This window comes from Saccopteryx bilineata, chromosome 4 (genome assembly GCF_036850765.1).
Source record: "Saccopteryx bilineata isolate mSacBil1 chromosome 4, mSacBil1_pri_phased_curated, whole genome shotgun sequence".
Taxonomy (NCBI): Eukaryota; Metazoa; Chordata; class Mammalia; order Chiroptera; family Emballonuridae; genus Saccopteryx; species Saccopteryx bilineata.
Window position 1 is genome coordinate 27733043 of NC_089493.1, and position 20010 is coordinate 27753052.

Here is a 20010-nt window from a genome sequence, read left to right on the forward strand (position 1 = left end):
CATCCCAGTCCGATGCTCTATCCACTATGCCACTGCCTGGTCAGGCCCTTCAATTTCTTTTTTAAGTTGGAGTAGGAGAGATAGCGAGACAGACTTTTGCATGCACTCTGACCAGGATCTACCTGGCAACCCCATACATGGCTGATGCTCGAATCAATCGAGCTATCCTCAGCACCTGAGGTCAATGCTTGAACCAATCGAGCCACTGGCTGTGAAAGGGCAAGAGAGAGAGTAAAGAAAGAGAGAGAATGGGGAGAGGGCAGTAGAGAGAAGCAGATTGTCGCATCTCTTGTGTGCCCTGAGAATCGAACCTGGATGTCCATATACCGGGCCGATCCTCTATCCACTGAGCCAACCAGCCAGGGCCCCCCTCCTTCAATTTTTATAACATGTGTGTGACAGTTCTGGAGAGTCATTGAGCGGGGGAGAACATAGCCTGGGAAATAACTGAAATTTTATAGAATCATCAATGTGTTTCATTATAGTGTAGGTTTACATTGGATGTAAAAAAAAAAAAATCAGCATATTTTCTAATTTTATTGTAAGGGAGGAGAAGAATTTACCAAGTATTTGGTTAAAATATGAGAACTACACTACAGTGCTGAAGCATCCAATGTTACAGGGGTTTCGTTCATCTTTATCAAAGGCAGATAACATTTTTTTATTTTAAGGTGATAATAGATACGACTACAGGAATAAAAGTGAAAGTGAAAGCCTGGGAACAATATTGCCATTCCAGAGCCTAATGAAGTTGCACAACAATGTGAATGTTCTTAATGTCACAGAACTGGTTAAATGGTAAATTTAATTGGTTAAAATAGTAAATTTCATTATATATATTTTACCACAAAAACATTTTTTTTTCATTGATTTGAGAGAGAAGAGGGGGAGAAGAAAGAGAAAGAGAGAAAAAGAGAGAGAGGGAAAGAAGCATCAATTCGTCCCATTTAGTTGTGAATCCACTGATTGCTTCGCATATGTGCCTCAGTGGGGCTCAGACTGGATAACCTCAAGGTCAAACTGGTGCTGTCAAGATTTAACCGAGACTTCAGCACTCCAGGACAATGCTCTATCCACTGCACCACTCACTGGCCAGGGCCACAAACATTTTTAAATAAGTTCATAGAGACACAGTTTATCATAGAACAACACTGTATAATTAAATATTCATCAACAATGGCATGAATACTGTGGTACACTCATACAACAGAATACTACAGAGCAAAGAAACCAGAAAAGCATAGTTACACACACAGGATGAATCTCACAAATACAGAGTAAAAGAAGAAAGGTACAACTACATACATTCATATTCATTAAATTGGACTTTAATAATTCCATTAAAGTCCAAAAACAGCTAAAATTAAACTGCATTACTTAGACTTGGGTGGTTACTGGAAACTTGGAAATAAAGGACTATCTCAAAAATTAAGGACTGTGGTGAACTATGGAATAACGGAGGTTGTCTTTATCAGGGAGAAGCCCATACACAATGTAGGAGCTGGCAATGTTCTACTTCTTGATTAAATGGTGGCTATCTCCTTTGCAATAATTCTTCAATATGCATATTCATATGGTTTTGTACTTTTCTGTATCAATCACATATCCCAAGTAAAAAGAACACATGCAGGCCACGCATGGAATGATACACACATCCTCGAGAGGGAGGGGAATGAGATTAGGGAGGTATGTGCAGACACATTTGCTACTGTAATATTGTATTTCACAGCTGAGAGGTGAATACATGAGTTTTCATTTATTATTAGCTATAACTGCTTCTTGAAACTACTTTAAATCAAAATTAAAACTAAAAGCAGGTAATACAAAAAAATAGATGCTTTTGTTTGTTTTCATTTCTTTTATTATTGTTTAATATGTCTGAGATAGGTTCTATAGGTTTGAAAATGTTTATTTAATAAGCACAGAAAAGGTAAAAATGAATACTATGTTAAGACAAACATCTATGTTGCATTTAACAGGCAAATGAAACAGTTTCAACTTGGGAACAAACACAATTTAGGAACAAACATACAGAACCTATCTCATTCCTAACATGGGGACTGCCTATATTAAGTAAATTAAAATTGGGAGAGAAAAGTCAGGGAAAAAGCTTAATGAAGAAGAAAATTTATTAGCACAGTAAAATTTTCACATATTGAATATCTTTAAGTATCTGGAAAGACTCCCAATATACTAGTAGAAAAATGGGAATTGAGAGGCAGAAAGTGTGGAAAAACTAAGAGCTAGTTAGGGAAACCTTAAGCCAACATTGGTTGGTTCATTATATCTCTTCTTGAATCTGTAAACACTAAAAAATATTTTTAAGTTACTTGAAAAATCAAAGAAAAAAGGACACCACTAGAAGACAGTAACCAGAAGACTTTAAAACAAATGATTTGACAACAACAGGTTAATACTGATCCTCCCCTCATTTGATCTTAATATTCCAGATTTTAAAACAAGGACCAGAAAACAAAGAATTCATTGCATCTAAAAATAATGTTCTTGCCTGACCTGTGGTGGCGCAGTGGATAAAGCACTGACCTGGAAATGCTGAGGTTGCCGGTTCGAAACCCTGGGCTTGCCTGGTCAAGGCACATATGGGAGTTGATGCTCCCAGCTCCTCCCCCCCCCGTCTCTCCCCCCCCCCTCTCTCTGTCTCTCCCTCTCCTCTCTAAAATGAATAAATAAAAAAAAAATTTAAAAATAATGTTCTTGGCCCTGGTCAGTTGGCTCAGTGGTAGAGCGTCGGCCTGGCGTGCAGGCGTCCCGGGTTCGATTCCCGGCCAGGGCACACAGGAGAGGCACCCATCTGCTTCTCCACCCCTCCCCCTCTCCTTCCTCTCTGTCTCTCTCTTCCCCTCCCGCAGCCGAGGCTCCATTGGAGCAAAGTTGGCCCGGGTGCTGGGGATGGCTCTGTGGCCTCTGCCTCAGGCACTACAATGGCTCTGGTTGCGACAGAGCGATGCCCCAGATGGGCAAAGCATCGCCCCCTGGTGGGCGTGCCGGGTGGATCCTAGTCGGGCGCATGCAGAAGTCTGTCTGACTGCCTCCCTGTTTCCAACTTCAGAAAAAAATACAAAAAAATAAAATAAAAAATAAAAATGTTCTCCTTTGTAACAGACAAGTGACAGGATCACTCTCTTCCCATCCAAAGCTAATCTCACTACCTGTGCTTAGCATTCTACTTCATTCTGCCTCTCCTGAGGCCTCTCCACCAATTGTCCACATTATCCGTCTGCAGCTTCTCTAACTGGCTCTTTCCTTTCAGCATAAAACTACCCTTAAGTATTTCAAATATGAGAAAAGAATTCTTACATCTCTTCTACATCCTTTTCTTTTCCATCCATAGCAGGTGAGTCTTTATAAAGCGTAGATATTTATTGAACTATACTTATCTTGCACTAATATCTCAACCCACTGCAGCCTGGCTTTCCACCCCCTTTTCATAGAACAGGTCCTACTAAGGTCAACAATGGCTTCATTGACCCTATCTCACCAGGCCTCTTAAGAACATTTGACACATTAACCCGTTTGACACAATGACCATTCCCTTGGGTTCCACGCCTGTACTCTATGCCCATATTCCTCATACTACTCTAGCCTTTTCTTCTTCCCTCCCTCACAGGCTCTCTGCCTTACCCTGTACATTAAATAGGGAGTTCCATGGCATTCTACCGTAGCCTTCTTGTCTTCTCACTCTCACACTCTATGGGTGATCATATCCACTCTATGGTGTAAACTACCAATGGACTTATAACTCCCATGGCTCCTTTTTCTCCATGATTCTAATAAAATTTACTGTTTTACCAGTCAGATATAAAATCAGTTATCCCATTCCATCAATACATAGGGTAGGCTAAGCTCTTAGGACTCATTATCTGTGGTGACTTTCACTTTTACCTGGTAACATTAGCCGACTGCATTCTGAGGCCTCAGTCACCGGAAGGAGGGACAAGCAAGTAATGTCTTTAGCTTCTGATTCTACTAGCCCCTGTCCCAATGGAATGGACGTATTCTGAACAAACTGAACCAGGAGCTAGGGAGCAGGGGGAGGGGAAACAATATTGAGAAATATAAGTTGTTAGGAATGGATATAAATCTCTGAATTTACCAAAAGATGATGCAATTAAGTCCTGATTACTCCCTAATCTCAGTCATAGTCATTGAAAAACTAGATGACAAATAAAATTTAAATTTATTTTTATCAAATCATCCGTTCTAGAGAAAGACTAAATTTATATTATTAATTTAACCTCTGTCATCTTCCACCAAACAGAAAAATGATAAAAATAATTATATTTTTAAATGATGGCTATTAAAAATTCAACCACATTGTACTGCTGATTACATTTTCTAAAGTACTTTTCTGTGTATTAACTCTTTTAATCCTCACTATAACTCAATAAGCTTGAACGTATATTTTAAAGATAAAGAATCAAGTTGAAGACACTAAATGACATTTCTAAGATCACAAGACTAGTTAGAAGCAGTATCAGTTTTCAATCTTAAGTAATTTGATTCCAAATTCAGTGACCTTTCCATTATATAATAATGATATACTTAAAATGAGTAAAAATTAAAAGTATTTAAGTCCTCTAATCACATTTAGAATGAAAATACTTCAAAAATATATGCAAAATTAATAAAAGAATGCTTTGTGGTAGTAAATATTTACATAAGTATACACACTTTACACATATATGTCATATATATAAAATAAAATTTTGTCATATAATTATCTAGATGTATAATTTCACACTTATTTAAATAACAAACATTAAAAGTCATAAGAAGTAAAAATGGAATTCTTACATTTTTAATAAATACTTAGTAACAGAAAAATAATAAACCAGGAATTACTACCAAAACAATATGGCCCATGAACACTAAAATTTTACTCTCTGGCCCATTACAGAAAAAGTTTGCTGACCCCGAAACTACATAAGGACAAACTTTGGAATACAACCCCCCAAAAAGAAAAGGCAACAAGCTGACTGGGCTCACCTCTGGTTTGGATTCTAACTCATCTGATAACATTGATTCAGCTTCCAAATCCTGTAGCTGTTCAGGGGACAGGTTAAAATTTTAATTCAGAGTCAGTGACACCTTCCTGTTCATGCTCATATTCTTCTAGGAAATGCTATGCTTTTCCTGTAATCAATTTAGCCTGAAATAGGGTGTGAGAGAGAGAGAGAGAAAATTTAAGAACAGAAGAAAAATGTAGCCAAATAAACAAAGACTTCTTTATTGGGTGGGCAAAAGTAGGTTTACAATTGTAACATTCTTTTGAGTTAATCTATTGTAATAATCACAACTTGTCTTTTTCCATACAAACAACTGTAAACTTCCCACCCCTATATATCCACAATAAGCAAGCAAAGAAAGAATCCGGCCTAAAACACTTGTTTTAAAATACAATGAGCTCAATAGGTATAAAAACCCATAAAAAATTATAATTTGATGTAGAATATCTACTTCTAATCTTTCTAAAAAAAGGTTTTAAATATGGGAAAACGTGTATGTCCAAAGAATTTCATGCAACATATAAGTATACATATATATCCAACAACTGGGGAGTGTTAAATTATACCCAACAATTAGAAAATGTTGGCTAAATTATGTCACTTAAAAATATGGTTGTGGAAACAATGTAACAAATAAAAATGCTAATGACATCTTGCATTACAAAAACAAAATACAAAATCACACATTTGTAAATACTATTAAAACTAGTTAAGATATACCTAGGAAAAAGTAAAAGAAAATTCACACAGCTGTGATAGTAGTTATATTGGGTAGTAGGCCAGTGTGACTTATTTTTCTTTTCTCAATTTCCCAATTTTTCTAAAAAGAGTTATACAATCAGCCAAAATTTGCATAGTGTTACCCAAAAGTAGTACTCTTAGGCCTGATGCAATTGCTTTCTCCCCATAATTTAAATTCTTACTTTCTTACAGCTTAATCTTTTTCAAGATTTTGGCAAAGTGAATTCACTTTTGCACAATTGTTGCTAAAATTGGGAGCACTACTATATACAAAGTGGTCACACAGTGTAAAATGTATCCAGAATGGGAGTTAGTTTCCAATTAATACTAAGGTAAAGTGAAAAGTTAGCCTAAGACAAACTTACTCTACAAAAAGAGCATTTAGGAGTACCTTTATAAATGTCACTGCCCTGATAGTTCCTCCCCCCTCCCCCGTTAGATGCCAGATATCCATATTTTTCTTATTTTTTAGATTTAGTTATTCACTTTTAGAGAGAGAAAGAGAGAAGGGGGTAGGAGCGGGAAGCATCAACTCCCATATGCGCCTTGACCAGGCAAGCCCTGGGTTTCAAACTGGCAACCTCAGCATTCCAGGTCAACGTTTTATCCACTGCACCACAGGTCAGGCTCATACTTTTCATCAATAAAAAATAATTTGCAAGATGTAAATACAATTTTAAGTTTCCCATATAAAGTAGCATACTCTTCAACTTTTCCTTTCACATACATTTTTCTTATTCAAGCACTAGCTCAATGTGGTTTACCCATCCCTCTTTACAGAGCAAGGAATCAAGGTTCAGTACATTACCTGCCCAAGTTATTAAGCTGCAGAGCCAGACTCCCACCCAAAGAGCAGATTAGCATGAATAGCTAGCATAAATAGTGACTACATCTAAGTTTGATCTCGAATCACCAGGCTTTAAAAATTCCTCTTCCCCAATTTCAGCTCATTTCAAGAAGCCAAGAAATTACCAAATGTTTGTTTAGGTTATTTTTAAACTTCTTCCAATTTTGAGATCGAGTATTGTAAAATCTCTAAGAAACTAGACAATTTTTACTGCTTTTATAGTTAGGTTTTTTAGAAACCAATAGTGCTGGCTCCAGGGATAGGTTTCTGTTTCAAATAAAAAATGGGAAAAAAATAGAAGAATATGAATATGTGTCCTGAACAAGAGAAAAGTCAGATATAGCAGATCTCTGACCTTTTTGCAAAGCTGTAATAACAACTTAGAGAAGGGAGCTGCTCTTGGACCCAAGGTCACTGGCTTGAGCAAGGGGTTACTCGTTCTGCTGAAGGCCCACGGTCAAGGCACATATGAGAAAACAATCAATGAACAACTAAGGTCTTGCAACGAAAAACTCATGACTGATGCTTATCTCTCTCCGTTTCTGTCTGCCCTATCTATCCCTCTCTCTGACTCTCTCTCTGTCCCTGTAAAAAAAAAAAAAGAGCGAGAAGGGAGCTGCCGCCTCTAGATCACCATTTCTCAAGGGTCCATGGTTACCTACAACACCCTTTTTAGTGTTTTCATTTAATTGATAATCTTAAGAAATTAACACAAGCACTTTCTGGAACAAATGCATATCCATATTATAATTAAGTACTGCCATACAATTTTGGTATCCAAACCTGTGGTTCATGTGTGTGCTGTAGAAACAAAAGACAGAATAGTTGGATGTAGCAGAATAGGCAGGCTGGCCTCAAAAGAAATGTCTGTATTGGAGTACTCAGTACCAAAGCAAATGTACTGTGCGCATCTCATCTTAAACACAGTACTAGCTAAGTATGATGGCAAATTCAATTCAATTCCCAACTTCAGTTATCAATTTAATAGATTTCAAAAACTGAAATGCAAATCTTTATGTAACAGCTTCAGAGATATAATTCACATACATACAATTCACTCATTTAAACAGTACAAGGAAATTGTTTTTAGTATATTTCCAGTTGCACAACCATAACCACAATCAGGTTTTTTAAAAGATTTTATTTATTCATTATTTTTATAGAGGAGAGAGAAATAAAGAGAGGGGAGAAAGAAGGTGAAAGAGAAGCAGGACGCACCAACTCCAATATGTCTTGACCAGGCAAGCCAAGGGTTTCGAACCAGAGACCTCAATGTTCCAGGCTGATGCTTTATCCACTGTGCCACCAGAGGCCAGGCAACCACAATCAGTTTTACGTTTTCATCATCCCATAAAAGCCTGTACCCATTTTCTCCAAAGTTCTCCACTGACCAAACCTATAAGGCCCTGGCCGGATGGCTCAGTGGTAGAGCGTCGGCCTGGCGTGCAGGAGTCCTGGGTTCAATTCCCAGCCAGAGCACACAGGAGAAGTGCCCATCTGCTTCTCCACCCCTCCCCCTCTCCTTCCTCTCTGTCTCTCTCTTCCCCTCCCGCAGCCAGGGCTCCATTTGGAGCAAAGGTGGCCTGGGCGCTGGGGGTGGCTCTAGGGCCTCTGCCTCAGGCACTAGGATGGCTCTGGTTGCAACAGAGCAAAGCCCCAGATGGGCAGAGCATCGCCCCTGGTGGGCGTGCCAGGTAGATCCCGGTCGGGCGCATGCGGGAGTCTGCCTGACTGTCTCCCCGTTTCCAACTTCAGAAAAATACAAAAAAAAACCCCACTTGCATTCAAAGACTCCTCAGTCACCTTTGACTAAATATAAGATCTGATTATCATAAACTATATAACAATGCCTTGACAATATATATAAATACCACTGTGTATGATATCCTCTGCATTACTGAAGCTAAAATTTAGAAAAAAATTAAATATAGTACTGAATCCAAGGCTCAATCTTTCCACTAAACATTTAAGCTAGCCTGACCAGGTTGTGGCGCAGTGGATAGAGTGTCGGACTGGGATGCGGAAGGACCCAGGTTCGAGACCCTGAGGTCGCCAGCTTGAGCGCGGGCTCATCTGGCTTGAGCAAAGAGCTCACCAGCTTAGACCCAAGGTCCCTGGCTCCAGCAGGGGGGGTTACTCGGTCTGCTGAAGGCCCCCGGTCAAGGCACGTGTGAGAAAGCAATCAATGAACAACTAAGAAGTCGCAACGTGCAACGAGAAACTGATGATTGATGCTTCTCATCTCTCTCCGTTCCTGTCTGTCTGTCCCTGTCTATCCCTCTCTCTGACTCTCTCTCTGTCTCTGTAAAAAAATATAAAAAATTAAAAAAAAAATTAAAAAAAACAAAACAAAAAAAAACATTTAAGCTAAACATTAAATATGTATTTCATTTTAGCAAAATAGCTCTACCACATAATATAAATATTAATTGAATTTTCTTATTTTATGGTGTTGTTTACATCTATATACTTACGGTACTCATAAAGATATAAATCCATGTCAATAACTGACACAATCCTGATAACCTAAATTTTATGACATTTATGGTTCCCTGTGGCCACCAAAAAATATTAGGCTGCTTAGAGAAAACAATCTTTGTTTTGCATGTATATTTTAGAAATCCACTGACCCTGGCACTGCTATTATTGATTTGTAAATTTGTTTTGATTTTATAATTAAGAGCTATAAAGGCTCAGCACAGGAGGTATAAGGAGTACCTAACTACGTTTGCGTATATTTAGAACAACATTAATAAAAATAATTTGCCAGTATTGGGGGTGACTATGCAACGTTTTTCCTTTAAATGCAATTTACATGACACTGAAGTGAAAGGCACTGCTCTTACTCAAAGGGAAGTTATTTTCAAGAAAATTATAGGTCTCAGGAAATTTCTTCCCAGACTTTTTGATGTTATTAAAATAAGAGAGTAGCCTGGCCTGTGGTGGCTCAGTGGATAAAGCGTCCACCTGGAAATGCTGAGGTCGCCAGTTTGAAACCCTAGGCTTGCCTGGTCAAGGCACATATGAGAGTTGATGCTTCCTGCTCCTCCCTCCGCCTTCTTTCTCTCTCTCTCTCTCTCTCTCTCCTCTCTAAAAAAAAAAAAAAAAAAAAGATAAGAGAGTAGGCCCTAGCTGGTTGGCTCAGTGGTAGAGCGTCGGCCTAGCATGCAAAAGTCCCAGGTTCGATTTCCAGCCAGGGCACACAGGAGAAGCGCCCATCTGCTTCTCCACCCCTCCCCCTCTCCTTCCTCTCTGTCTCTCTCTTCCCCTCCTGCAGCTGAGTCTCCATTGGAGCAAAGTTGGCCTGGGTGCTGAGGATGGCTCTGTGGCCTCTGCCTCAGGCGCTAGAGTGGCTCTGTTCGCAACAGAGCGATGCCCCAGATGTGCAGAGCATCGCCCCCTGGTGCGTGTGCCGGGTGGATCCCTGTTGTGCGCTTCAGAAAAATACAAAAAAAAAAAAAAAAAAAGATAAGAGAGTAGAAATGCAATGTACAAAGTAGTCACCTACATCACTCAAAGTTCTTTAATGTGGGCAGTAATATTTGTTTGTTTTCATTTTCTATCTGTAGCTAGTAGACAGGCAAAATTTATATCCTTATTTTCCCTTAAACAGAAAATGTACTAATTTAGCTCTATAAATAATGGGAGAGACAATGACACTTAACTATCAGCCACCATGGCCAGACCCATCAAATCACATTTTCCACAAATCACAAGTAAGGAATCTTGGCTCTACAGGGGTAGTCAACCTTTTTATACCTACCGTCCACTTTTGTATCTCTGTTAGTAGAGTAAAATTTTTTAACTGCCCACTGGTTCCACAATAATGGTGATTTATAAAGTAGGGAAGAAACTTTACTTTATAAAATTTATAAAGCAGAGTTACAGCAAGTTAAAGCATATAATAATAATTACTTACCAAGTACTTTATGTTGGATTTTCGCTGTTTGTTAGAATAAATCTTTATAAAACAACTTACTAGGGTTAAAGCTATCTTTTTATTTATACTTTGGTTGCTCCGTTACCGCCCACCGTGAAAGCTGGAACGCCCAATAGTGGGCGGTAGAAACCAGGTTGACTACCACTGCTCTAGATAAAAAGCTCACAACAGCCCTGGCCGGTTGGCTCAGTGGTGGAGCGTCGGCCTGGTGTGCAGAAGTCCCGGGTTCGATTCCCGGCCAGGGCACACAGGAGAAGCGCCCATCTGCTTCTCCACCCCTCCCCCTCTCCTTCCTCTCTGTCTCTCTCTTCCCCTCCCGCAGCCGAGGCTCCATTGGAGCAAAGATGGGCCAGGCGCTGGGGATGGCTCTGTGGCCTCTGCCTCAGGTGCTAGAGTGGCTCTGGTCGACGCCCCGGAGGGGCAGAGCATCGCCCCCTGGTGGGCGTGCCAGGTGGATCCCGGTCGGGCGCATGCGGGAGTCTGACTGCCTCCCTGTTTCCAACTTCAGAAAAATACAAAAAAAAACAACAACACATAGAATCAGCTATAAGTATAAAACCATAGATATAAACCTGCTTTTAATATATATTATAATCAACAATTATCATTGCTGGAGTTTTGACAAAACAGATTACTTGAAACCCTCAAGCCCTTCCTATGAGATCTGCAAAGGAAAATACTACACACTAAGCAATGAAGAGCAAAGAAAAGAAGTTTTTGGTTCCAAACTCCAATGCAGAATTCCCATACACTAGACAGAAATTAATAGTAACACCATTTCCCTATGGTAGAGAGGGCCTCAAATCAATGCAAGCTACACAGGGAGGGAAATCAATCCAAAGTAAACTAAGCAAGCAAAAGGAGGGCAAAGTTGATACAGGTCTCTTGCCTCAGTCCTGATTGCTATGCAAAAGGATTGTATTTATATTACAAAGGGAAAGATGATCAGGGGCTTTTACTACTTTGCCTCATACAAGAAACAGAACATCATTGTGTCAACCTCTAAAAAAATAAAGTGATTCCACCCTAGAAAACAAAGGCCAGAATATCAGTACTGCTCTATCTTGAGGGAGGTCAACAATGCCTTGACCTTGACCCAGTTTAAAAAGTGGAAGGAGCCTGACCAGGTGGTGGCGTACTGCTAGAGCACTGGCCTGGGATGCTGAGGACCCAGGTTCAAAACCCTGAGGTCTCTGGCTTGAAGCTCAAGGTCACTTGCTCTGCTGGGGCTCTCAGTCAAGGCACGTAGGAGAAGCAATCAATGAACAACTAAAGCACCTCAACTATGAGTTGCTTCTCATCTCTCTCCCTCCCTGTCTCTATCTCTGTCTCATAAAATAACAACAACAACAAAAAAGTGGAAGGTAGGTGGGTGGAGGAAAAAAGAGGAAAGAAATGGAGAAATACTGTGCTCCCCTCAATTGGTCACCATTCACAAAGGTTAAAATAAAGCACATGGTATCAACCAAAAGGACTAGTCTTTTAGACTATAGGTTAATCTTCTCAGTTCCCTCCATCTCCACGTGGGGCTGACCACAGATACCCAACTTTAATGGTTTAAAAAATGAAAACAAAAACTTTACTAATAGTAGAGAACTACAAAGACCAAAAATTAACATTTATTTTAAAAGAGTAGTTTAAATTTTGGTATAAAATGGTAGTGGTGACAACAGAAACACTGGGTAAGTTTCTGTATCGTACCTAGCACATTATGGGGATTGATTAAATGTTACTGATAAAGTGGTAATAGGTACTAACAAAAGAAATTTGAAATACAGAATTGTAAAGCCAGAGTAAGTCTTAGAAACCATACGATTCACCCTGGGCTTTCCCCCTTTTCTTCTCAGCTTTTGGGTGCTCCATTCCCACAGCCCTGAAATTTATTCCAGTCACCTCCACATTTCTCTCAAATCCTAATTCTCTACAAGCCAAACTTATCAAGAGAGCTGTCTCTACATTCTCATCTTCAATTACTATGTAACCGATCAATTCACCAAAACCTCTCCTGTAAAGATTATCCATGATCTTCATGTTGTCAAATCCAATAGACACTTTGCTGTCCTCATCTTACTTGACCTTTGCAAAGGACAAGTATTGTTTTTGACTATCCTACATTCCTTTTCCCTGCTTGGGTGACAGGATCCACATTTTGTTTGGGGATCTACCCTTTCCTCATTGATTACATTCTTGGCAGGACTGTAAATGAAGGTGTTCTTTCCTGCCCTGGCCAACTATATATTTGACACTTGACCCACGTTGAACAAATCAAACATTTTCTTAAGAATGTGAATCCTAACAGAAGTCACTAAGGACTGAAAAATGCTGCAGCAGCCCATTCATTACAGTAATGCAGTTAGCAGCCTCCCTGGGCAGCTCATATTCCGGTCCTTTACAAAGCCAGGGCCCTCAGCATTTCCTCAGGTCCTGTGAGCTGCTCACATCCCTGTTATAAATTCCTCTTCTGAAGTAAACTGGTCACTTGCAAGAAGAGCTCTTCTTCCTCAAACACTACTTTCTGCTTCCAAGATACATGCTCCTTATTTCAGTACTATCTTACTGGTCATTTCTCCAGTCTCCTTGGATAACCCCTATACTCCTCCACTCAGCCCCTAAATGTTAATGTTCCTCAAGATAGTCTCCAGGCCCTCTTTCCTTACTACACTCTCTCCCTCATGTGAATTCATCCATTCCCTTGGCTTTAAGACATGGTCTCCAAAATTATTATCTGTAGCCCAGGTTATCTCTTGAGCTGCAGATTTGTAAACACAATTGTTTATTTGACATCTCTACCTAACATTTTAACTTGTATCTCAATTTTAACATGTCCAAAACAAATTCTCTCCCAAACCTGTTTCCCATCATTTCCTGCCTGTTTCCCATCATTTCCTGACAGCCCTTTTCACCACAACCTTCTACTCAAGGATCACTATTTACCTCATTCAGGAGTTTTTATTACTTTCTTTTGCTCCCAATACTCAATCCAGCTGCAAGCCCTATTGATTCTCTCTCCAAAAGAGAAAATATAGCAAATCCACCTATTTTTCTCTATTGCCACCACCCTACTTCAGGCCACCATCAACTCTTGCCCTCCTAAAGCACAGTTGCTGCCTCCTAACTGGTCTCCCTGTTTCCACTCTATTCTTTTCACAAGCGTAAATATCATCTTAAAGTGAATCCTATTATATATATTTTCCAGCTTGAAACTCCTCTCTAGGCTTTCCCATGTGTCTAGACAAAATCCAAACTCCTTATTCTGGCCTATAAGAACCAATGTGCCCTGACCGGTTGGCTCAGCGGTAGAGCGTCGGCCTGGCGTGCGGGGGACCCGGGTTCGATTCCCGGCCAGGGCACATAGGAGAAGCGCCCATTTGCTTCTCCACCCCCCACCCCCTCCTTCTTCTCTGTCTCTCTCTTCCCCTCCCGCAGCCAAGGCTCCATTGGAGCAAAGATGGCCCTGGCGCTGGGGATGGCTCCTTGGCCTCTGCCCCAGGCGCTAGAGTGGCTCTGGTCGCGGCAGAGCGACGCCCCGGAGGGGCAAAGCATCGCCCCCTGGTGGGCAGAGCGTCGCCCCTGGTGGGCATGCCAGGTGGATCCCGGTCGGGCGCATGCGGGAGTCTGTCTGACTGTCTCTCCCTGTTTCCAGCTTCAGAAAAATACAAAAAAAAAAAAAAAAAAAAAAAGAAGAACCAATATGAGCCATTCCCGCCTCTCCAACCTCACTTCAGAGTCACCCACCCTTACTTGGGTGGCTTATACCCCTTTCTTCCATTGGTTAGCTCTTTTTTATTTTATTTTATTTTTTTGGTTCTAATCCTTCAGAGTTAACTCATTTAGAAAGGCTTTCCCTGACACCATATCCAAAGAAGGTTCCTCTTACTTCCACCTTTGTTTCCTATATCTACTGTCTCCACTTATAAAAATTTCTACAAAGGAAAGAACTAGTCTTGTTCATTAACTACTCTATCTCCCAGCACCTAGCACAGTGCCTGACACAGTACTTTATGTAAATTCATAAGACATTTAGGTCTCCTAGAGTCATTTCTGATACTGTAACACTAAGGTTTACTTTACTAAGAGCTTAAAGGGCTTCCATACAAGCTAACCTGTAAGCACCTATGAGGCAGTGAATAAGTATCTGTATAGGCTGTGGCCATTGGGTCAGTGGTAGAGCATCAGCCCAGCATGTGGGTGAACTGGGTTCGATACCCGGCCAGGGCACACAGGAGAAACGACCATCTGCTTCTCCACCCCTCTCCCTTCTCTCTCTCTCTCTTATTCCCCTCACTGAATTGGTTCAAACGCATCAGTGCTGAGGATGGTTCTGTGGAGCCTCCATCTCAGGTGCAAAAGAAAAATAGCTCGGTTGCGAGCATAGCCCCAGATGGGCAGAGCATTGGCCTAAGGTGGGGGTTGCCAAGTAGATTGCAGTTGAGGCACATGCCAGAGTAAAGGGAGGAAAAATAAATAAATAAATAAATAAATATACATATATATATATATGAATAATAAATGAAAGCCATTACAAATGATTCCCAGATTTTCATCTTTATTACTGACCTCTCTTCTAATCCAGATTATCATCTTCCTCACAAAACCTTCCTATACTATCCATTTCAATTATTACCCACTCCTCCTCCCACGTAGCTGCAAAGTCTAAGTCTTTAACAATCTCTCCCATCTCCCCTATTTATATAATTCCAGTGGTTCTGACTCCCCAAAACTTATTCCTATTGTAATGTCCTGTGCAGGTCTCTCATTATCTTTTAATTATGTTATTAAAATAGACTTCTGCCTGACCAGGCGGTGGCGCAGTAGATAGAGCACTGGACTAGAATGCGGGAGGACCCAGGTTTGAAACCTCAAGGTTGCCAGCTTGAGTTTAGGCTTATCTGGTTTGACCAAGGCTCACCAGCTTGAGCCCAAGGTTGCTGGCTTGAGCAATAGGTCATTTGGTCTGCTGTACCGACCCTCCCCCATCAAGGCACATATGAGAAAGCAATCAATGAACAACTAAGGTGCCACAATTAAGAACTGACCCTTCTAGGCCCTGGTCGGCTGGCTCAGTGGTAGAGTTCTGCCTGGCGTGCAGGAGTCCCGGTCCGATTCCCGGCCAGGGCACACAAGGAGAAGCACCCATCTGCTTCTCCACCCCTCCCCCTCTCCTTCCTCTCTATCTCTCTCTTCCCCTCCCACAGCTGGGGCTCCACTGGAGCAAAGTTTGCCCGGGTGCTGGGGATGGCTCTGTGGCCTCTGCCTCAGGCGCTAGAATGGCTCTGACTGCGGCAGAGTGACGCTCCAGATGGGCAGAGCATCGCCCCTTGGTGGGCATGCCGGGTGGATCCCGGTCGGGCGCATGCGGGAGTCTGTCTGACTGCCTCCCCTGTTTCCAACTTCAGAAAAGTACAAAAAAAAAAAAAAAAGAAAAAAGAACTGACCCTTCTAATCTCTCTCCCTTCCTGTCTGTCTGTCCCTATCTCTGTCTCTGTCACAAAAAAATAAATAAAAGACTTCTAACTGGCCACCCTTCCCTTAAAATTCCCTTTCCAATTCATCTTTTACATAGCCACTGAGTTACCTTTTCAAAATTTATATCACTTCCCTTACTCAAGGTTCAGTGCCTCAGTATAGTAGTCAAATCCCTAAGTATGATATTTCAAATATTCTACATGTCCTCAAACACCGTTCCAGTTCCAGCATCTGCTATATTCCTTAATAAAACTCTTTCCTCCAGCCCTCACTGGACTGGCTATTAAATGAACACACTAACCTTTGTCAGTGCTCAAAGTCTTTGCTTGGGCTAGTTCCTCAACCAGTAATAAACACCCCCAATCTAGTTCTGATCTTGTGCAATCCTTTCCAGCCTTTAAAATCCAACTCAAATGCCATCTCCTCCATGAAGACTCTGTGATCTTCCAGTCAGAACAAATCTGTCCTTACCTTGGTGTTTTCACAACATACAGTTTAACTTCTCTTTAGCAATTATTTCATCCTCCATAGGGTGTAGGTTGTCTTCATGAAAATTTTTCTCACTGGTTAGGTACATTGAGTTTATTCACCCTTATTTCATTAACCTAGGACAGTGCGGTGTACAAAGTAAACACTCAGGAAATATCTGCTGAATAAATAAACCCCTTAATTCACAGAGAAAAAAACGCCAAAAGCTAAAGATTAAGTAACTGGCCAAAATTTAGGCATCTACTTAGATGCAAATCTTTAAAAACCAGAACCTAAATCTTCGGACTGCTAATTGTTCACTTTGCGCTGTCCACACTAAAATAACACAAAGTGGAATTTCTTCCTTAATAACAAAATGTCCCTGACTTTATTTCAAAATGTTTCTTTTATTCTCTTTGCAAATATGTTGCGCTGACCAAATTTTGCCAAAGTGAGGAAGAAGTGCAAATTCTTAAATCCCAAATTAATAATAACTTCCAAATAGTGCCTGCATGTATTTCAGAGCCTCATGGGCAAGTGGAATAAACTTTAATAAACTAATTGGATTCTTTTATCTGAAGAAACTTCAAAGGATACATTCAACCTGCGAAATGCGTGCCGGCTGTAAACACTCACATCCCCGCCTTCAAATGACAAGCGCGGCAGAAACCCGCACTCCACCCCACCGAGCCGGCAGCCTTTCTTCTTCTAGACCCAGAAAGTAAGGGGATATATGAAAGAAGACGGCAGCTCCGGCGCAGTGCCCTGGGCATCGTATTTCCCCATTCCGACGGCCTGAGTGTAAGGCCCCGCGGTCCGCCGGCAGGCCCGGCAGCGAATGCAGTCCGGGAGCTCCTGCCCAGGGGATTCGCTGACTCCGGCTTTCTCAGGACGGTCTTGTTCCCAGGCTCCGGCCACCAACCAAGAGAAGAAGCCAAAACATCAGCCCCAAAACCTGCGGGAGGAAGGGTCCAAGCCATGGGGCTTCAGACCGGCGGCTGCCGGGGCCGCAGGATCCCGCAGGGGTGACCAAGGGGGGCGGTTTCCCTGTCCTCTCCGGGGACGAACTCGGCCTGAACCCCCCAGGAGCCGGTACCAGCTCCCTCCCGTTCCGGGACCACCGAGCCTAACACGTATAGCCCGGCCCGCCGCGGAGCTCACCTTCCCGACCCGGGCAGCCGGCCGTCCCTCAGTCGGTCCCGAATTCCGTCCACACACAGCGTCTTCCGGCTCCTGCCGGAAGCAGCTCCAGCGCGGGACAGGAAGTTTGGCCGCCCCCCCCACACACACCCACTTTCTCGCCTCCAGGCGTCCGCTCCAGGGGTCGCTGGCTGGCCGGACTGGCCGCGTAGGGCTGTGCCCCAGACGGAAGGAGACCCGGTCTCCCACCTCCCACTCATTCTCTCTCGGCCTTCGGGGCTCCGTGCTCTGACAAGCCAGAAAAACCAGGTCAGTTCATGGTAGCTGTGACGTCACTGCTTCCCTGCAGCAACGGATGGGGTAGTTTTTCCTGTCAGCTGAGATCAGTACTAGGTACAATGGAGGCAAGCGGGAAAGAAAAGATCACTACTCAACATTTATCAGACTTCTCAGTGAAGAGGATCTCGAAGCCTCACTGGTCCCGACAAGGGAACTTACAGAATCTAGTTCTGCATTGTATACCAAACAAGGTAAAAATTGGGACTCTTGTAAAACTTTTCTGGAATATGAATTCCCTAGAGTCAGTTCCACGGATTTTAAGGTGACCAACTTTTTTACAATGAAAAGGATAAAGATAAATTAAAGAAGACAATATCGTAAATAAAAGAAACATTCATTGCAACAATAATACACTATAATATAAATACATAATAAAAACATGTGTGATATTTGATATTATAGTTATGCTTACATGCCTATTAATTTTTATTAATAATTGTAAGAAAAAAGTACTCTTTAGATACAAATACGTCGATCACACGCAATGGATCGACTCTGCATCGGTTGAATACGGACATTTACAGATTAGTCTTCCAATATCAAAAAGGACATGTAGGAGGACACTTTGAGGAAGGGCGGCGCTTACAAAAGAAGGTCTATCCTCCCTAATGGAGGACGATTGGTCACCTTACATATTTGGATGTGAAGAGCTCTCGGGTGTCCTGACTCCCTGGGGACTAGAACACTTGAGTCTTGAGTTCCAGGCAGATGCGAACACTTGTTAGAGCTTTATGAGTTTGACTGAATTTTTAAAATTACTAATTTTTTGATATTGCTGCTTGCTGAAACATGAACTCAACAAAGATAATGGTAGTGGGAATTAAAGAACTTCTCTAAAAAAGGCATTTTCAAGATTAAAGACAAGCGTTGATGACAGGCATATAAATGGGTGGGAGAGTAGTTTATTCAAGTGCACAAGTAAACGATGGTGGTTTAAAGAAATTAAAAAGAACTATGGTTCAGTAAAGGATAATTCCTCTTTAGACAAAGCGAGTTTACCCTAGTTGATCTTTACTTGGAGGTAAAGGTCCCGAGCTCAAGTAAGAAAGAGGTCAAAAATAGAGATGCAGATTTGGGAGTTATCAACATAGAGAGATGAAGCCCTCTCTGGATATGAAATAGTCCAGGAAAAGTATTTAAAACAAGAATGAAAAAAAGGACACTGAAGTCAAATGACTGATTACGAACACAATTTGAATCCACTTTCTACAAATGTTGACAACAAAAGTGTAATACAGTGTGTAAACAGGTGACCATAAACCAGCAGGACTCTAAAAAACTACCTTCAATTTTAATGTTTTAAAGGGTTGATTACAATTAATAAAACAAACTTTCTTATTTAGAGGTACATTAGGTCTTTCTTTCTTTTTTTTAATTTTATTAAATTTAATGCAGTGACATTGATAAATCAGGGTACATATGTTGAGAGAAAATATCTCTAGATTATTTTGACATTTGATTGTGCTATATACCCCTCCCACAAAGTTAAATTGTCTTCTGTCACCTTCTATCTGGTTTTCTTTGTGCCCCTCCCCTCCCCTAACCCCTCTCTCCTTCTTCACCTCATCCCCCCTCCCCCAACCCCCCGCCCCTAGTAGGTCTTTCTTGAACATTCATGTTTACAACCATTTGTTAATTTGCCCATTTAGGTCTGACATTTTCTGATATTTTTAATCACCTAAAACTCTAAGTGACATTTCCCTCTAGTTGCCCTCGAAATCCCGACAACTATTTGACAGGATGTGCCTGCCAATCTAAAATAAACATGCTTTTATCAATAAATATTTGAGTTTTTAGACTAAACTATTTGGCAAAACACAGATCATCTTATGTAGTAAATGTAGTCTCTCCACCAACCTAACCAACCTCTATTTATCTTATCACTACTCTCAACACAAAGCCTCTGCTCTCCAATTCCAAACACTGTTCCACATGCTCTGAATTCCCTCAATCCCCTGCACAAACACCCCATCATTACGTCCTTTTTCTGTCTACAGCAGCGGTTCTCAACCTGTGGGTCACGACCCCAACGGAGTCGCCTA

The 20010-nt window shown here is 41.4% G+C and overlaps 1 protein-coding gene and 1 long non-coding RNA gene across 7 annotated transcripts in view; one reads left to right on the forward strand and one right to left on the reverse strand.

Moving 5' to 3' along the window:
- Window positions 1-17785, reverse strand: part of ZNF410 (zinc finger protein 410) — a 43744-nt gene extending 25959 nt beyond the window's left edge. For 4 of the 6 annotated variants that reach the window (XM_066276159.1, XM_066276156.1, XM_066276158.1 and 1 more), the window contains exons 1-4: window positions 17651-17782; window positions 16493-16626; window positions 5008-5170; window positions 3904-4039 (exon numbers count right to left, since the gene is read on the reverse strand). In XM_066276159.1, the coding sequence (XP_066132256.1) occupies window positions 3904-4039; window positions 5008-5040 (169 nt within the window). In that variant the 5' untranslated portion in view covers window positions 5041-5170; window positions 16493-16626; window positions 17651-17782. Of the gene's footprint in view, window positions 1-3903; window positions 4040-5007; window positions 5171-16492; window positions 16627-17125; window positions 17445-17650 lie in introns of all 6 variants that reach the window. The other 2 variants (XM_066276154.1, XM_066276155.1) reach the window with 2 other exon arrangements.
- A 9-nt stretch (window positions 17786-17794) lies between these two features.
- LOC136335111 (uncharacterized) lies at window positions 17795-19638 on the forward strand. The gene is made up of 2 exons (XR_010731269.1): window positions 17795-19322; window positions 19564-19638. It is a non-coding gene; the product is annotated as an uncharacterized lncRNA (long non-coding RNA).
- Window positions 19639-20010: the final 372 nt, after the last annotated feature.